This window comes from Coregonus clupeaformis, chromosome 21, assembly GCF_020615455.1.
Source record: "Coregonus clupeaformis isolate EN_2021a chromosome 21, ASM2061545v1, whole genome shotgun sequence".
Classification (NCBI taxonomy): domain Eukaryota; kingdom Metazoa; phylum Chordata; class Actinopteri; order Salmoniformes; family Salmonidae; genus Coregonus; species Coregonus clupeaformis.
The window spans coordinates 25,112,414-25,132,399 of NC_059212.1; the positions used below are offsets into that span (position 1 = coordinate 25,112,414).

General features: G+C 42.3%; 1 protein-coding gene and 4 non-coding genes across 7 annotated transcripts in view; all 5 read left to right on the forward strand.

Moving 5' to 3' along the window:
* The first annotated feature begins 2,416 nt into the window (after positions 1–2,416).
* Positions 2,417–2,489, forward strand: trnam-cau. Its single transcript has one exon. It is a non-coding gene; the product is annotated as a tRNA-Met (tRNA).
* Positions 2,490–2,864: 375 nt separating this feature from the next.
* On the forward strand, positions 2,865–2,936 carry trnag-ucc. The gene has a single exon. It is a non-coding gene; the product is annotated as a tRNA-Gly (tRNA).
* Positions 2,937–3,112: 176 nt separating this feature from the next.
* Positions 3,113–3,184, forward strand: trnag-ucc. Its single transcript has one exon. It is a non-coding gene; the product is annotated as a tRNA-Gly (tRNA).
* A 285-nt stretch (positions 3,185–3,469) lies between these two features.
* Positions 3,470–3,542, forward strand: trnam-cau. Its single transcript has one exon. It is a non-coding gene; the product is annotated as a tRNA-Met (tRNA).
* Positions 3,543–11,327: 7,785 nt separating this feature from the next.
* Positions 11,328–19,986, forward strand: part of LOC121535149 (glypican-5) — a 209,612-nt gene continuing 200,953 nt past the window's right edge. For all 3 annotated transcript variants that reach the window (XM_041841917.2, XM_041841918.2, XM_041841919.2), the window contains exon 1: positions 11,328–11,763. In XM_041841917.2, the coding sequence (XP_041697851.2) occupies positions 11,463–11,763 (301 nt within the window). In that variant the 5' untranslated portion in view covers positions 11,328–11,462. The remainder of the gene's footprint in view (positions 11,764–19,986) is intronic.

Sequence of the window (19,986 nt, forward strand, 5' to 3'; positions counted from 1 at the left end):
GTGTTTTCCCTAAGCGAGTACTACAGTCAATGTGTTGATAGAACTTCGGTAGCGTTTTCCTCAAATTTGCTTTGTTAAAATCCACAGCTACAACAAATGCGGCCTCAGGATATGTGGTTTTGTCGTGGAAATTCTAATGAAAAGAGACTGTAGATTCTTCAAACAACAACTTTATTATAAGATTAGCAAAAATGGAGCGGTTAACAATCACTCAATGGTGCAGAGTTAAGAGCCCAATGAACAGAGTTGTCTCTCAGATTTTATAGAAAGTACAACCTCTTTTGTCTATGTGGCAGTTTAGCAGATGTGTGAAAACAGGGGCGGAACATGGTGTGTAAAAGGCGATTAGTTTGTCTGTGCAGATTAAGATAGCCCAAGGTTTATAGCACGAGGGCTCATCCGTCTAGCTGCATTTGTCTCAGCTCACACTATAATGTGCTCCTTTCTGCAAGTTTCCATACAGCTGACTTCCTGCAGATAGTAAAAACATGGGATGTGTCACATGCTGCGGTCGCACCCAAACAGATCTTAGCTATACGCCCAGTTTTGTGACTAAGTCACACAAACACAAGTTTGTATCAGGTTGTGGTCCTCTGTAGCTCAGCTGGTAGAGCACGGCGCTTGTAACGCTAAGGTAGTGGGTTTGATCCCCGGGACCACCCATACACAAAAATGTATGCACGCATGACTGTAAGTCGCTTTGGATAAAAGCGTCTGCTAAATGGCATATTATTATATTATAGGTTAGAAAAAAACACTAGCATATAACGAGTCAATTCTCTAAGTAGTAAAACACGGGATAACATGATTAATTTGGTAATTTCCCCCACAGTTTCCAGTTTGCATAAAGTCCAGTGTAGTTCCTTGAGGGCTGTCGTGGTATCGGCTTGAGGGGAATATACACAGCTGTGACAATAACCGAAGACAATTCTCTTGGGAGGTAATACGGTCGGAATTTGACTGTGAGGTATTCTAGGTCGGGTGAACAAAAGGACTTGAGTTGCTGTACGTTATCACTATCACACCATGAGTAGTTAATCATGAAGCATACACCCCCACCTTTCTTCTTCTTCCTGGAGAGTTCTTTAAGCACACAGCCAAGAAGCACCTTTGGCAGCGATTACAGCCTCAAGTCTTCTTGGGTATGACGCTACCAGCTTGGCACACCTGTTTTTGGGGAGTTTCTCCCATTCTTTTCTGCAGATCCTCTCAAGCTCTGTCAGGTTGGATGGGGAGCGTCGCTGCACAGCTATTTTCAGGTCTCTCCAGAGATGTTTGATCGGGTTCAAGTCCGGGCTCTGGCTGGGCCACTCAAGGACATTCAGAGACTTGTCCCGAAGCCACTCCTGCGTTGTCTTGGCTGTGTGCTTAGGGTCGTTGTCCTGTTGGAAATTGAACCTTTATCACAAGGCCCATAGACTGTCAGTTTTTATGATTGTTTTGGATGACCAATTCAATTTGCATTTGATATTTAATTGACCAATGAGAAGTGCTCTTTCAAAATCAGTATTTTCTAGTCTGATATAAACCTCAGCATAGTAGGCAGTGAGTCAGTCTCATAATCTGAAGGTTGTGAGTTCGATCCTTATGGTGGGCAGGATTTTTAAGCTCTTGCATGAGGAGCAATACTACGTTCCCAATCTCTAAATGAACATAACCCCTAACACTTTTGTGGTTATGCACTGAGAGCACTGTGTAGCACAAAAAAATAATGTGTCCTCTGGTTGCAACACCCACTACCGAGTTCCAGACTGCCTTTGTAAGCAACGTCAGCACAATAACTGTTCGTCGGGAGCTTCATGGAATGGGTTTCCATGGCCGAGCAGCCTCACACAAGCCTAAAATCACCATGCGCAACGCCAAGCGTTGGCTGGAGTGGTGCAAAGCAGTGGAAACGCGTTCTCTGGAGTGATGAATCCCACTTCACCATCTGGCTGTCCTATGGACAAATCTGGGTTTGGCGGATGCCAGGAGAACGATTCCTGCCCCAATGCATTAATGCCCATCATTTTGGAATGAGATGTTCGCTGAGCAGGTTCCACATACTTTTGATCATGTTGTGTATTATGAAGACATTTTGTGATGTTGTTGTTCGTTTGGAACATACCTCCCCTATAGATCTCCACCTGTGCGAATTAGAGCACTATTGTATTATGGTGCCTTCATGACGCATGGCTTGTTCATAGGCAAAGTTGAAGTCACACACCCTTTCAGTCCATACACCGTCCAACGAAATGCTTACTTGCAAATTATTACAGGGACAGTGCTAGGGGTTGATGTATTCTTTATCACAAGGATCATAGACTGTTAGTTCTGATGATTGTTTTGATGTCCAACTTAAGGTCTGTATTTGCATGATGTTCAAATCTCCGAGTAGGAATATTCTTCATTGTTGTAATTATACGTTTACACAGATGCCTCCTTAGCGCAGTAGGTAGCGCGTCAGTCTCATAATCTGAAGGTCGTGAGTTCGATCCTCACAGGGGGCAAGAGTTTTACCAATTGTCTCTTTAGCCCATGCTAGTGTAAAATGTAGGCAAAATTGTGTTTGTATTGTCTGCCTGAATTGTATTCTAATTTATATACACAGGACAAACCATATTACATTTACATTTTAGTCATTTAGCAGACGCTCTTATCCAGAGCGACTTACAATTAGTGAGTGTATACATTTTCCATACTGGAAAATTCAAACACTTCAATTGGCTAATGGTACATTGTAGAGATGCTATAACGCAGTGTTTGTTACAATACAAATATTATTTAGGCCAACATAAAAAATAAACAGATCTAATAAAGTAAAACAAAAACGTTCTTTCACTTTCACTTTTAAACACAGACCACTCAAAACGTCTTTGAGTTAAGCGTTGGTGGTATAGTGGTGAGCATAGCTGCCTTCCAAGCAGTTGACCCGGGTTCGATTCCCGGCCAACGCAAATATATTTTCTTGGTTTGAATCACCCTTTGGAATATATCTCTTAATGTAACATTTTAGACATATAATTACTTTCACTTCAAACACGGACCACTCCAGTTTAGTTTTCACCTTCACTTTTAAACACAGACCACTCAAGTTACGTTCTGATACTACTCCAGTTATAATGTCACGTAAGCGTTGGTGGTATAGTGGTGAGCATAGCTGCCTTCCAAGCAGTTGACCCGGGTTCGATTCCCGGCCAACGCAGCTGATTTTTTTTTTAGAATAAAATTTGGAATTTTGATTCTATACATGTGGTTTTTACTCTATGTTACTTTGTTCTGTTCGATCTTTTTCTTTCTCTAGCCCTGAATTCTGTTTCATCCATGCGGTGTAATCCTCTGACAAAGGGCGGGGGTACCACTAACGCACACCTATTAAGGATTATTTTTTAAATATATATATACATATATATATTTTTTACTATTATAACTTTTTATTTTTTTTATATAAAGTGTTCATAAGGTAAAGCCCCTTCCTTATAAAATACGTGCCTCCTTAGCGCAGTAGGTAGCGCGTCAGTCTCATAATCTGAAGGTCGTGAGTTCGATCCTCACAGGGGGCAGGCTTTTTTTTGCCCCCAGTTGTGCCTTTTACTTTCGGTTTTGGTCCACCAGTTTCAAACAGCTGTAAAGACGATATATTCTGACACAATATTTTTTCCATAGTAATAAATCTGGTGCAAGATTCATTAAATTATAGTAAATTGCAAATATTAAAAAAGTCGAACTCACGACCTTGCGCTTTTTACTTTCGGTTTTGGTCCACCATCTTCAAAACAGCTGTAAAAACGATATTTATTGTCATTGAAAATACATTTCACTGCGATTTAGATGGTACAATGATTCCCTATACTATTCAGTGCTTGTTTTCTCACATAAACTGAAATCGAGCGAACGGTGTATAGTTTTTTCAAACCAGGAAATGACAGAGCGATTTTTACTAGATAACACAGCCACAAAGTCAGAACAGCTTTTCCATTTTGACAACAGATGCCGCTCCGGAGGGTATGTATGGCGAATATCCCAGCCAATCACAACACTGAAACACTATCAATCCAGTGTAAGTGCCAGAAATATTATGGACATTTTCTGAAATTACAATGCAAAAATTCACAAAAATCCTATGTGTAGCACCTATAACCTTTCTAAAGATACCTTTTTTATATCTCATCCACTCAAATTGCGTGAAGAGCAGACCCTACTAAAACGGGAGTGCTAATGAACATTGATTCTAGAAAATGAATGCTCAGTTTCTGTCGCGCTCGGCATCGCGTTACCACATACAGCTAGCAGCATTTTAGCCACAGACAGTTATACTAGTAGTCTTGTCTGTGTTTTAAAAATGTGCAATGAACATAACAAACTATTATATAAGGAATTGGCAACTCGTTCTCATTCTGAGAAAGGCCACTTGATTTCAACATCTAAACAAAGTGGAGATGGACAGAAGGGTGTATTCATAACAATTCAAATGTTCTACCTTGTTAGCTAACAAATAGATCCAAGTTGACTAGACTTTAAATATAAATATTAGCTGGCTACTACTCACTAGCACGTGGACTTGTGCTTGAGAGATTGTTTATGAGACCCGTGTTAATTTTCTATAATGCCTGCTACAAGAAGTTGTTATTTTTATTATTAATGAATGTGCATTATACATGGTTCTGGTTAAATTTGTAACGGAAAAGGGCATTTTCATAGATGGACTTGAACGCCAGATCAGTGATTATTGCAACCAAAAAAAGCAGGTCAAACTATTTTGATAAAATAACTAAATTATTAGTGGTTCTTATGGTTGTGGAAGGCTTACACTCAGTGGCCAGTTTTTTTAGGTACACCCATCTGAATTCGTCGGGGCATGGAAATGTTGCTCAATTGGTATCAAGGAACCTAACGTGTGCCAGGAAAACATTCCCCACACCCTTACACCACCACCACCAGTTTGTACCGTTGACAAAAGGCAGGAAAGGGCCATGGATGCCAAATCCTAACTCTGCCATCAGCATGACGCAACAGGAACCGGGATTCGTTGGACCAGGCAATGTTTTTCCACTCCTCAATTGTCCAGTGTTGGTGATCGTGTGCCCACTGGAGCTGCTTCTTCTTGTTTTTAGCTGATAGGAGTGGAACCCGGTGTGGTCGTCTGCTGCAATAGCCCATCCGTGACAAGGACCGACGAGTTGTGCGTTCCGAGATGCTATTCTGCACACCACTGTTGTACTGCGCCGTTATTTGCCTGTTTGTGCCCGCCCGTTAACTTGCACGATTCTTGCCATTCTCCTTCTACCTCTCACCAACGAGCTGTTTTCACCCACAGGACTGCCGCTGACTGCATGTTTTTTGTTTGTCGCACCATTCTTAGTAAACCTTATACACTATTGTGCGTGAAAAGCCCAGGAGTCCGGACGTTTCTGAGATATTGGAACCGACGCACCTGGCACTGATGATCATACCACGCTCCAAGTTGTTAGGTCATTGGTTTCGCCCATTCTAACGTTCAATCGAACAGTAACAGATTGCATCAATGCCTGTCTGCCTGCTTTATATAGCAAGCCACGGCCACGTGACTCACGTGATTTTTGTAAACTAGCCACTGAGTGTATATTTAGCCTAGGTATAATTTCACAAGCCCTGAATTCATTAGATTATTGCTGACTGTTTGAAATGCAGTGTATTTTACCTTTAATTGTACAACAGAGTTTATTCGAGATAGACACTGAGTATACAAAATATTAGGAACACCTGCTATTTCCATGATGTAGACTGACCAGGTGAAAGCTATGATCCCTTATTATAATATGCCATTTAGCAGACGCTTTTATCCAAAGCGACTTACAGTCATGTGTGCATACATTTTTACGTATGGGTGGTCACGGGGATCGAACCCACTACCCTGGGGTTACAAGCACCATACTCTACCAATTGAGCTACAGAGGACCACTTGTTTAATCCACTTCAATCAGTGTAGATGAAAGGGAGGAGACAGGTTAAAGATTTATTTTGAAGCCTTGAGACAATTGAGACATGGTGGTGCCTTTGAACGGGGAATGGTAGTAGGTTCCAGGCACATTGGTTTGAGTGTGTCAAGAACTGCAACGCTGCTGGGTTTTTCACGCTCAACAGCTTCCCATGTGCATCAAGAATGGTCCACCACCCAAAGGACATCCAGACAACTTGACACAACTGTGGGAAACATTGGAGTCAACATGGGCCAGCATCCCTGTGGAACGCTTTCATCACATTGTAGAGTCCATGCCCTGGCGAATTGAGGCTGTTCTGAGGGCAAAAGGGGGTGCAACTCAACTTAGGAAGGTGTTCCTAATGTCTTCTACACTCAGTTTATATCGTGAACCGCCCATTAGTTTGAGAAAATCGAGATATGTTTAGGCCATATCGCCCAGCCATAATATCAATATCCTTGTGAGCATCCCATGTCCATGTTGCCCAGGATTAAGAACATTGTATTATATTGTATTACACACTCTAAACTTATTCCACAGAGCCAAAATTCGTTAAATATTTAATGAAAATAAAATGAAATTTCATTTTGTTGTTTTAATAAATATTTAGAGATTTTGCCACCGACCCCCTGCAGTACCTCCGCACCCCAGTTTGAGAACCCCTGAGTTAAACAGCTCTATTGCCACTGCTAAGAAGTTTATGTTTTGCATGTTTACCTCAAAGCATCTAAACTCAGCAAAAAAAGAAATGTCCCTTTTTCAGGACCCTTTCTTTCAAAGATAATTTGTACAAATCCAAATAACTTCACAGATCCTCATTGTAAAGGGTTTAAACACTGTTTCCCATGCTTGTTCAATGAACCATAAACAATTCATGAACATGCACCTGTGGAACAGTCGTTAAGACACTAACAGCTTACAGACGGTAGGCAATTAAGGTCGCAGTTATGAAAACTTAGGACACTAAAGAGGCCTTTCTACTGACTCTGAAAAACACCAAAAGAAAGATGCCCAGGGTCCCTGCTCATCTGCGTGAACGTGCCTTAGGCATGCTGCAAGGAGGCATGAGGACTGCAGATGTGGCCAGGGCAATAAATTGCAATGTCCGTACTGTGAGACACCTAAGACAGCGCTACAGGGAGACAGGACGGACAGCTGATCGTCCTCGCAGTGGCAGACCACATGTAACAACACCTGCACTGGATCGGTACATCCGAACATCACACCTGCGGGACAGGTACAGGATGGCAACAACAACTGCCCGAGTTACACCAGGAACGCACAATCCCTCCATCAGTGCTCAGACTGTCCGCAATATGCTGAGAGAGGCTGGACTGAGGGCTTGTAGGCCTGTTGTAAGGCAGGTCCTCACCAGACATCACCGGCAACAACGTCGCCTATGGGCACAAACCCACCGTCGCTGGACCAGACAGGCCTAGCAAAAAGTGCTCTTCACTGACGAGTCACAGTTTTGTCTCACCAGTTGTGATGTTTGGATTCGTGTTTATTGTCGAAGGAATGAGCGTTACACCGAGGCCTGTACTCTGGAGCGGGATCAATTTGGAGGTGGAGGGTCCTTCATGGTCTGGGGCGGTGTATCACAGCATCATCGGACTGAGCTTGTTGTCATTGCAGGCAATCTCAACTCTGTGCGTTACAGGGAAGACATCCTCTTCCCTCATGTGGTACCCTTCCTGCAGGCTCATCCTGACATGACCCTCCAGCATGACAATGCCACCAGCCATATTGCTCATTCTGTGCGTGATTTCCTGCAAGACAGGAATGTCAGTGTTCTGCCATGGCCAGCGAAGAGCCCGGATCTCAATCCCATTGAGCACGTCTGGGACCTGTTGGATCGGAGGGTGAGGGCTAGGGCCATTCCCCCCAGAAATGTCAGGGAACTTGCAGGTGCCTTGGAGGAAGTGTGGGGTAACATCTCACAGCAAGAACTGGCAAATCTGGTGCAGTCCATGAGGAGGAGATGCACTGCAGTACTTAATGCAGCTGGTGGCCACACCAGATACTGACTGTTACTTTTGGTTTTAACCCCCCCTTTGTTCAGGGACACATTATTCAATTTCTGTTAGTCACATGTCTGTGGAACTTGTTCAGTTAATCTCAGTTGTTGAATCTTGTTATGTTCATACAAATATTTACATGTTAAGTTTGCTGAAAATAAACGCAGTTGACAGTGAGAGGACATTTCTTTTTTTGCTGAGTTTACATCTTAGCTGGTTTGAATTTTATTTACTGTCCATGTTTTTTTTGTCTAAAGCAGGGCGTGACATTACCGCTTGTCTGCTTGCTTGGGTCAAGTAAAACAAAATGTTGGACAATCAGGTTATAGATTTCACGCAATAATCACAATGTCAAACAATTAGGCTTCTCCAATCATAATTGGATCAAAGTGTCCTCCGGATATGATGTTTTGCTCACTGTCCAATCTCTTCAGAGCGCATCAGAGTATAATTATTGTAGGACTGTATTGACAGGCACTAGCGGTCTTTCAATCATGCAGTCATGAGATGCTCAGCAGGTCAAATAATGATAAACAACAGACTAACTAGATAGCCAATTCCAATCATATTGTGTAGTTTGGCAGCGTTATCTCGCTAGTTAACTATTTAGCTATTAGCATGCATTCATGTCATGTCCGATGTCCTAAAATAACTTTTAACCGCAAATGGCCAACACACAGTTGATATGGGTGCGCAGTTGATGAAACCAGTGCTGCATACTCCGATTGTAAAACCAAGTGGTCGAAATTAGCTAGGATTCTCCTCTATTCAATACTGGCCATGTAATTCTGACAAAGTAAAAAAATATGATTAGAATAGCCTAATTGACAAGTAACTCCTGAACACTGAAGATTTTAACCTTACAAATTTGTAAACATCTTAGTTCATTGAATGAGGGAATTATTTTTTTATAAAGACATAAAAACGTATTTGGTTGTAATTGTAGTGTTGCACGGTGGCCAACCCTCCTCCTGGAGAGTCCAGGAGAGCTAATGGGTGTGCAGGCTTTGGCTCCATCCCTGCTTGAACACACCACATTGTAAAACATCAGCTGCTCAACAGGACATTGATAAGCTGACTCTGGTGTTTGAGCAGGGTTGGATGAAAAGCCTGCACACCCAGTAGCTCTCCAGATGGAGGGTTGACGGATCACATGCTGTGACGAGTACTGAGGATACGAAGAGGCAGGACGCAGAAATCAACGTTTACTTAACACTGAGCAAGAGCACATCAAAGCGCGAGTACACGACATGACACTAACAATCACACACAACACTGAACAGTCCAGGTCTATATAGAGGTGGTGATGAGATTTTGAGGTGCAGGTGCGTTGGGTTTCAATTCCAGTGTTGCCGAGGTGGTGCACTCAGACCGGTGGCTCAGTAGACTGGCGAATCAGAGCGCTGGAGGGAAGCAACGGGAGGAGACGTGACACATGTTTTAATCAGTAGCCTATCAGTGCAGTATTTTACTTTGTGGGGGGTTAAGTGCATTGCTCAAGGCCACAATGGCAGGAGATATAATACATGGTATCAGAGACCAACAGCCTTCCATTGTCAATACCAGTGATAATAATTAAGGTTATTTTGTGAAGTGGGTCCTTGCATCATACAACACAATTTTAAGTCACCTTTTTGGCACATGGTGTTACAGATGTTCTTGGTGGCTAAAAAAGTTGTCGAGCCCTGGTCTAAAGGGATAGTCCACTAAATTGCAAAAATTCCTTCCTTACATTCAAAGCAATGAGAAAGGAGAGACTGCAATACACCCTTTGCCTTTTGTGTTTGTTTACGCAACCACTGACTACCACAACCACTAATTTAAGCATTTTATAACCAGGAAACAGTAGAATGTAGAAAATAAGTAATTTAGTAATTTGTGTGAATTATCCTAATTCATAGGATACAAATATATTGTGTCCTGTGTGCTTTTGCTATTTCACCAGAAGAGGGCAGTGAAGTACACTAAACAATCCTGTATTTGCTTCAGCATGGTAGTCAGAAAGTTAGATTTTTCCTTCATCACAGGCAAAATAGCCATTTGCAGCTGCGTGTTTGGGTAAGTTTTTAGTGTCTCCATTCACCAAAATATTATTTAGTCATCTGGAATTTGATTCCTAAGACCATATATGCCTATTTGAACAATACATAATTGTTTAAAATGTTTAATGAAAGTTGTTTTATAAAGAGCCTGATATGTCAGATTGTCAAAGTCAAGTGACACTTTAAATTCCATTAAAGATGTATATTTTGAATTGATCAAACATGCACTTTATTGGGTTAAATAGGATGTCATTATCTATACTGTTTTATAAACTGGGTGGTTCGAGCCCTGAATGCTGAGTGGCTGAAAGACATGGTGTATCAGACCATATACCACCGGTATGCCCAAAAATGACTTCTTACTGTTCTAATTACGTTGGTAACCAGTTTATAAAAGCATCAAGGGACCTCGGGGGTTTGTGGTATATGGCCAATATACCATGGCTAACGGCTGTATCCAGGCACTCTGTATCCAGGCACAGTGTCGTGCATAAGAACAGCCCTTAGCCATGGTATATTGGCCAAATACCAAATATAAATATCCTACCCACTGGGCACAGACGTCAATTGCACGTCTATTCCACGTTGGTTTAACCTAATTTTATTGAAATGATGTGGAAACAATGTCGATTCAACCGGTGTGTGCCCAGTGGGTATTATGTACATATCAGGCTATTGAGCATACTAGGCCTACCTACCTACCTATCTCTTCTACTTGTTCTTTTTTATTTTATTTTATTTGACTCTGATTATTGATTAGTGTACTGCAATGTTGAGGGAGCTAGCGCACAAGCATTTCGCTGAACCTATTATACCTGCCGTAAACGGTGTACGTGACGAATACAATTTGATTTGATGTTGTTTTGTTGTGGGTGTGACAGATATAAAGAGTAGGCTATGCATTTCCCAGGCCTAATAAATTAATACAATTTCATCATGACCTAAAAGGAATCATCAGTGACCCACCAATGAGACTCTAGTCTAGACCATATGGGAACACTGGATATCGTTTTATATCAACGCACAATCCATATGTACCTCACCATGAAGCCATATGTTATGTTTAGTATTACAATGTTATTGATTACTGCATTGTTTGTGTTAGAGCTTGCAAGAAAGGCATTTCACTGTGTGCATGTGACATTAAAACGTGAAACTTGAAATATAGCCTACATATAATCTTTGATTCAATTAAATACCCCAAACTGAAAATGAGATATTATTTATTCATATAGAACACCCCTTAATTGATCAGAGAGGGTGGGGGAAGAGCGACAGGGGGATAGTGAACGCGCGCATGGCTTGGGGGAGAGAAGCATGCACGCAGTCGAACAGCGCGGGTTGAGTGTGGGACGTCTACAAACCTTAGTCTACTACAAAACCGTCTCTCCCCTCAAGACAAGATCCTATAAACTCAGTGTGGAAGGGCCTTTATGCATTAAAACCAATAATGTGAGAACCCGATGCAGACCTCGTGTCATGGACGTTTAATCGTATCAACCGCTACATTTTATTTGTGTCGTACATTTGTTTTAACCTGCCGTGAAATCATCAAATTTACACTAACCTTCGGATACCTGGATTGTGATGCGACAATGTCCCGAGGAATATGCCCACGTGTAAACTTCTGCTGGATTTGGCTGGCTGTTCTGTTTCTGTTGAAAATAGAGGATGTTGGCGCGTACAGCTGTCATGAGGTGAAGACCGCTTTCCAGGTGCGACAGATCGGTCCGCTGAAGTGGGTACCGGAGACACCTGGGACAGGTAAGTGTGTGCATTTCCCGCGGGTCAACAGTGACAGGTTACGTTTACATTTAGCTCTGCACTTTGCAGCGAGAACATGCCGACTGATAGTTTTGCACTCAAATAGAAAAGCATTTATATTGCATTGCTTTCCAGTAGTTGGTTCAATGTAGCCTATCCACCTCTAAATGGTGTTGTTCTTGTACGTTTAGCATATTGAAATTATAATTCTGTAGGTAAATGAGAAATGTTACACATGTTAGAAGGCTAATACAGCTAATTTGTGAACACTTTCGATCAAGAAAATGCACATAGGTATGGAAAAGGAGCTCGTGAAATATAGATTCACAGTCGAAATTGTCATTCATTTGGCATGCTCCTGTCAAGAGCGCACGTGGTTGAGAGGAGTCATGCTGAGAGCCTGTGTAAAGGAATACTAATTGACAGACACCACCAAGGTTCTGGCATATGACTCAGCCCTGAAGGGCTAACAGCTACATAATGATGTCATAATTGTTTTAATTATAATGTTTTGATCTCACAGCCAAGCATCCCTGTATCAATTCAACATGAATATTGAATAAATCACTATAGAATCTTAAAATATTACATTATTTCACAGGCCCAACCAGCTGCTTACCAAGCAAGCATTCTGCCTTGAGAAATTAATTAATCATTTCGCTAATTTCCTTGTCAGAGCGCTCAGCATGTGGCTTCTGAAGCCCAAGCTTTGAGCTGGAGAAAACCAGAGGGAGGAGAGAGTTTCTCATAGACTAGACAGATTTTCCCAAACTCTGTCCTGGGGACCCCAAGGGGTGCACGTTTGGATTTTTGCCCTAGCACTACACAGCTGATTCAAATAATAATCTCAACATCAAGCTTTGATTATTTGAATCAGCTGTGTAGTGCTAGGGCAATAAACAAAACATGTACCCCTTGGGGTCCCCGGGACCGAGTTTGGGAAACGCTGGACTAGAACCTCTAGAAGCAGGGTTACTGATGTTTTCCTCAGAAGTCAGATTTCCCTTAGTAATTTCATGCCTGCATGATGCTGAGATCTGATACTTTTGGACCTATTCAGAAGAAATACGAAACAGATAATTGGAAGCGAAGTTGAGTGCAAGTTTGAGGCTGATACATGATAGGCTTGTGGACATCATCTACCGTATGTCTTCATACCTTTATGGAACATTAGGCCGACAGTAGCAGTAGGCCATTATCGTCTTATGGAGGTTTGGCTACACCACAGGTCCACGGTCAGCTTTCTTGGTTAGCATATAATGACTGAGATTAGGAAACCTGATCCTAGATCTGTTTTTTGAGGCATAAACTATCTGGAGCTCATAAAGGGATACTTCGGGATTTTGGCAATGAAGCCCTTTATCTACTTCCCCAGAGTCCGATTAACTTGTTGATACTTTTTTTTTATGTCTCTGTGTCCAGTATGAAGGAAGTTAGAGGTAGTTTTGTGAGCCAATGCTAACTATGACTTCCAGTCATTGCGCTGACGCTAGTTAGCAACTTCCTGCAAACTGCATGCAGATATAATAAGGGTATCCACAAGTTCATTTGACTCTGTGGCCAAAATTCCGAAGTATCCCTTTAAGGAGCAAGTGGTGAATACTGTGGTTTGGGCTTCCAGCAGCTATGTTGATTTGATTCAAAACTCATTCCCTGGGGAGAGCTGGTGTATTATTTATGGGATCCCCAATTAGCCGCTGCCAATTGGGGATCCTGGGGGTCCAAACAGGAAACAAAACACAATAAATAATATACATAACACTACATAATCTCCTGCCTCTGTCTCACACTTCAGAAACAGGAGATGTCTCTTCATAGTCTCCGTTGTGCCTTAAGGTGTTATTTTATCTGTTTTTCTATCTGTTTTTATTGCTAGCTTGAGTTACCTGGGGTGGCAGAGAGTTCCATGTAGTCATGGCTCTATTTAACACTGTGCATTTCCCAGCTTCTGTTCTGGACTGGGGACTGTGTTGTGTTGTACCGATGAGTGTCTGAACTGTGTGCCAACTGCTTGAACAGACAGTTCGGTACCTTCAACACCTCGCACAAAGACCAATAGTGATGCAGTCAATGTCTCCTCAACTTTGAGCCAGGAGAGATTGACATGCATGTTGTTGACATCGCCCTCTGTGTACATTTAAGTGCAATATGTGCTTCTCTGTTCTTGACCAACTGCAATTTACCTATGTCCCTCTTTGCAGCACATGACCACACAATTGGGCAGTAGTCCAGGTGCGACAAAACTAGGGCCTGTAGGACCTGTCTGGTCGACTGAGATGTCAAGAAAGCAGAGCAACACCTTATCATGGACAGACCTCTTCCCATTATAGCAACCATTGAGTCTATATGTTTTGACCATGACGCCCAGCAGTTTAGTCTCTTCAACTTGCTCAATCGCCACATTAATCAATAATAGATGTAAATTAGGTTATCGTTGAGCGAGTGATTTTTCCCAAAAAACAATGCTTTTCATTTTTGAGATATTTAGCACCAGCCTATTGCTAGTTACCCATTCTGAAACTGACTGGAGCTCTATGTTGAGTTTGTCAGTTATTTACTTTACTGTCATAGCTGACGTGTATGCTGTTGAGTCATCAGTGTACATAGACACATAGGCTTTATTCAAGGTCAGTGGAAGGTCATTAGTAAAAACAAAACAATAATGGTCCAAGCCGGCTGCCCTGCGGTAACCCACACTCAAACGAATTTGAATTAGAGGCTTCCATTAAAGAAAACCCTCTGTGTTCTATTAGATAGGTAACTCTCAATCCATGAATAGGCAGAGGATGCAAATCCATAACACCTATGTTTTTTTCAGCAATAGGTTGTGATCAGTGACATTCAAAAGCTGAATTGAACTCTAACAAAACAGCTCCCACAATCTTCTTACTATCAATTTATTTCAGCCAATCATCAGTCATTTGTGTCAGTGCTGAGCATGTTGAGTGCCCTTTCCTATAAGCATGCTGAAAGTCTGTAGTTAATTAGTTTTATGTAAAATAACTTTGTATTTGTTCAAACACATTTTTTCCCAAAAGTTAGCTAAGCACTGGTAACAGGCTAATCTTGTCAACAGAAATGTTATTTAAGTGGTTGGCAATATCAAAGGGTTTTGTTATGAACAAGCCATCTGCCTCAATGAAAAATGGAGCCGAGTTTGCTTTTTTTGCCTATAATGTCATTTAAAGTACTCCAGAGCTTTTTACTATCATTCTTTATATAATTTATCTTTGTTCCATAGTATATTTTCTTCTTTTTGTTTAGTTTAGTTACGTGTATGTTTGCCAGTCTGCTGTGTTCTCAGACTTATTTGCTATTCTCTTTGCCTCATCCCTCTCAGCCATACAGTTTTTCAATTCATCATCTATCCATGGGGATTTGGCAGTTCTAACAGTCCGTTTCTTGATGGCTGCATGCCTATCAGTAACCGGAAGAAGCATTTTCATAAATGCTTAAAGTGCGGCGTCATTACACACCTCTTGTATGATCGCTTATACACAGATTTAGGTCCAGTCTTTGGAACTTTGGTTTTCCTAGATATGGCTATTATATTATGATCACTACATCTGCTGGGTGTGGATACTGCTTTAGAGCACATTTCTGCAGCATTAGTAAAGATGTGATCAATACCCGTGGATGACTTAGTTCATGTTCTGTTTGTAAATACCCTGGTAGGTTGACTAATAACCTGAACTAGATTGCAGGCATCGGTTACAGCTTGAAGCTTATTTTTGAGTGGACAGCTTGATGACAACCAGTCAATATTTAGGTCACCCAAAAAATATGCCTCTCTGTTGATATCACATACATTTTCGAGCATTTCACACATATAGTCCAAATACTGACTTTTAGCACTCAGTGGTCTATAGCAACTTTCTATGAGAATAAGCTTTAGGTGAGGCAGGTGAACCTGTAGCCATATTACTTCTACATTATCTGACATGAGATCCTAACTGGAATATAACTCTGTACAAACATAGCAACACCGCCTCAATTTGCATTTCTAGCTTTCCTGTATATTCTATTACCATGTATAGCTACTACTGCATCATCAAAGGAATTATCTAAGTGTGTTTCAGAGATGGCCAGAATATATATATTTTCTGATGTTAGTAAATTGTAAATTTCATGAACCTTGTTTCTCAGGCTACATATGTTAATAAGGGCAATTTTGTTCATTTTCTGGGTTTCTTGTTTGTTATTAGTGCTATTCTGAAAGGCTGATCCGAGGTAGACATGTCAGTGACATTTATATTTGAGCCAATGGTACTTTTAAAGGAACATAGATTTGGTTACTTACATTGACTGCACTTATATTTCTCTGGGATATAATACGATATACATGTCCTCTGTTGCTTATTATGTCAGGGAGGACTAGAGCGCTACCAAAACCAGACCGTCAGTCTCTTAAGCAGGCCGCTATGTTGATGGGGATAATCCTGGAAACCCTGCGGTTAGGGTGAATCCCGTCTCTTTTAAAGAGTGTTGGTTGCTACCACAGCAAGTCAAAATTGTCACAAAAGGAGACATTCCTTTCTTTGCAAAGTTTCTTCAGGAACTCGTTTAGTGCAGTGACGCGGCTGTTATGTTCCAAACCCTTTCTATAGCGCAGCAGGGGGCCAGAGAAGATTATTCTCTTCCCTGTGCCAACAAGGGTGTTCAAGAGAGTGTTGTAGTCCTTCTTCAGTTCCTCAGATTGCCTAAAGCGAATTACGTTAAAGCCAACGTGAGTGATGATGGTGCCAATACTAGAGTAGTTGACTAGAACTGTGGGCAGGAGGGAGTTGATTTCTTGGACACGGGCGCCTGATGACGTTGGCCGGGATGGAATCCGATGGGGAAAGAAGAGGAGGAACAGAACGGGACTACCTCAGGCAGCGGGGAGAAGTTGTGCCACCCTGACACACAGCACAGTCACCAGTAGTGTTTATAGTTTTGTTCAGTATATTAACAGTATTGCACTTTTCATGTAGCCTAATTTTGGCCAGCTAATAGCCTAACCTCAGATCAAGCAACTTTATGGACTGAACGTTAAAGCCAAAGTGCGTGACAATGGTGCCAATACTAGAGTAGTTGGCTAGAACTGTAGGCAGGAGGAAGTTGATTTCTTGTACACGGGCGCCTGGTTGACAGTCGACCTTGGTCGGCCCGCAGGCCATAGGCAGGCCAAAGTCTCCCACCATCGAGCTGCCCATGATGGCGGTGGTCGTGATGGAATCCGATGGGGAAGGAAGAGGGGAAACAGAACGGGACTACCTCAGTCAGGGGGGAGAAGGTGTGCTTCGATCCATGCCAGCCTGACTCACAACACATGCACCAGTAGCATCGGATGGCGTCGGAATCCCCAGGGAGGTGGAGGAGGTCCCAACACCCTGCTTCCTTTGGCCAGCGACCGGCTGAGCCGTGGAGAAGGGTGCCACTGGTCGGCTGCTGGCTGTTGCTATACTCCCAGGATCAGAGATGACTCCCGGGGCCGGTAGGTCTGCCTCCAGCGGGAAAAGCTGTTTAATAGCTGGATCGGATCTTCTAGGATATATCCAGAAAATGTTACCACACATATCACAAAGAGAAACAGAACCACAGGGAAGAGAAGAGCGACAGGAGTGTAGTTAGCCCTGGTGATGCCTAGAAGAGAAACAAGGCACTTACAGATGTATGTAAATCATGAAGATCATCTGCATTTCCTTCATCAAATTAAGATCCTATATCTATAGGATCTTAATTTGATGAAGGAAATGCAGATGATCTTCATGATTTACATACATTTACTGAAAGCCTGCACTAACACACGGTTGGATAAATACTGAACCAAAATATAAACACAACATTCAATTTTATTTTTATTTTTATTGAATTACAGTTCATAGAAGGAAATCAGGTGAAGAAGCCAGATGTGGTCCTGGGCTGGCGTGGTTACACGTGGTCTGTGGTTGTGAGGCCGGTTAGACGCACTGCCAAATTCTCTAAAACGACATTGTAGAGAAATGAACATTTAATTCTCTGGTAACAGCTCTGTTGGACATTCCTGCAGTCAACATGCCAATTGCACGCTCCCTCAAAACTTGAGACATCTGTGGCATTGTGTTTTGTTACAAAAACTGCACGTTTTAGAGTGGCCTTTTATTGTCCCCAGCACAAGGTGCACCTATGTAATGATCATTCTGTTTAATCAGCTTCCTGATATGCCACACATGTCAGGTGGATGGATTATCTTAGCAAAGGAGAATTGCTCACTAACAGGGATGTGAACAAATTTGTGCACAAAATTTTAGCTAAATAAGCTTTTTGTGCATATGGACAATTTCTGGGATCTTTTATTTCAACTCATGAAACATGGGACCAACACTTTACATGTTGCGTTTATAGTTTTGTTCAGTATATTAACAGGATTGCACTTTTTATGTAGCCTAATTTTGGCCAACTAATAGCCTAACCTCAGATCATGCAACTTTATGGACTGAACGTTCAAATCCTGTTGCTACAGGGTTATTTTGCTGCGACAATACTGGTCGAATTAAGATCATACATCTGTATCATCACCAGGGCTAACTACACTCCTCTCTCTTCTCTTCCCTGTGGTTCTGTTTCTCTTCGTGATGTGTGTGGTAACATTTGTCTCTCTTTCCTTCTCATTCTTCATGCCTTCACATGTGAAAATAACACAAAGGAATGTTTAGAAGACAAGGCAGTTATCATCACCAAGGCCAACTGAGCCTCTCTTCTCTTTATTCTATTCGTATTAGCTATTCCATCTTTCAAATATCTGCGGTAACGTCTACATTTCTCTAAGGCCTTTGGAAAGTTTGGGAAACAGAAATAATGTTAGCCGTCTTGAGAAATCCTGACTGTTCTGTGTTTCTACGCCCGGATTGATTACTATTTAAATTTAATAAGAACATTGTGGACGTAAAAAGAGGTTTGATCCCGGGCTTGCCCTCTCCGAGAAACCCTTGTGTGTCCTTTGAAACGGAGCAGAGGACTAGCTGCTTCCAGAGATGACTCAGATTCATGTGACATCTAATACCGATGTGGACACAAACCACAGCCACTGGCGGGCTGTGTCTCGCTCTGCGCCACATCCAGGGGTAGAGGCCACTGCCGCTTCATGCTGTCTGACTCAGCATGCTGTAACAGGGAGAAGAGCAACAGATAGCCTCCCATCGAACATACCTAGAGTTGCATCCAAACCACTCAATATGTTTGTTTTGGTGGCGGAGGCGTCGTCCCAGGCAACGGACGGTGCATGTCAGTTCCAGGCAGAACGGTAGCTGGTTGTAAGCCCCTTGTGAGACAACGCAGGGGGACAGGGCCTTGTGAAGATGTCACCAGTCTGAATGGAAGCATTTGAGCCACTGCATGACAAGCATACAGTAAAAGTGCAGCAGGCAGGGTATATGACAGCAGCTGACAGGCCTAGAGGATAGAATGAGGTTTGGACCGATATGTGTGTTTGTGATTGGGGACAAAGTGAGAGCAGAGGCCTAAGGTTGGAATGACTTGCATTTGTTGCTGTGTTCCCATCCATACTGGACTGTAGAGAAGGAAAGTCTACTGGTCTGGGTTTCCACGAAGGCCTCTAGGTCTCACTGTCCACTTAAATTGAGTGCTCTATCTCTTTCGTCTTTCACTTTCTCCTTTAGTTTTCCATCTAGTTGCTCACCCTCTATTTTTCTATCTCTCTCACTCATTTCCTCCATCTCGCCCTCAACCCCACTATACCCAGCTAATTCAACACAACCATATTTGCTCTAAACTCTTGTTTGTTGATTTTTATTTGGAGTGGTCCGGAAGAGGTTGCTTTGGGTCAGGCCCGTTCCCTCTTCAAAGTGCTGACCAGGGGATGGGGGGTGAGAATACGAGGGTGTGTGTGTGTACAACTCCGATTCTCAGATCAAACGCCAAGCATAGCAACGCTTGATATTGTAAGTGCCGAAACCTTCGCTTTTTAAAAATAATTCTGTGTTTGCTTTAGGTTTACAGTGCAGCGTTTCATTCATGTGTGGTGAACTGATTTCTCATCAAGCGCCGTAGGAGTGTGGCTGCGGGGAACTTTAGAGCCAGCCAATTGGATACGGGGTAGTGATGCGCGGGCCAGCTTGTTTGTTCACTCGTACCCGTCCCAATTGCTATTAATCCTTCTGAAACCTCCCGACTATACGTGAAAATCTGAGGCCTGCACCCGACCCTAACCCACAAAAATGGAAAATGTGCTGTACAGTTTTT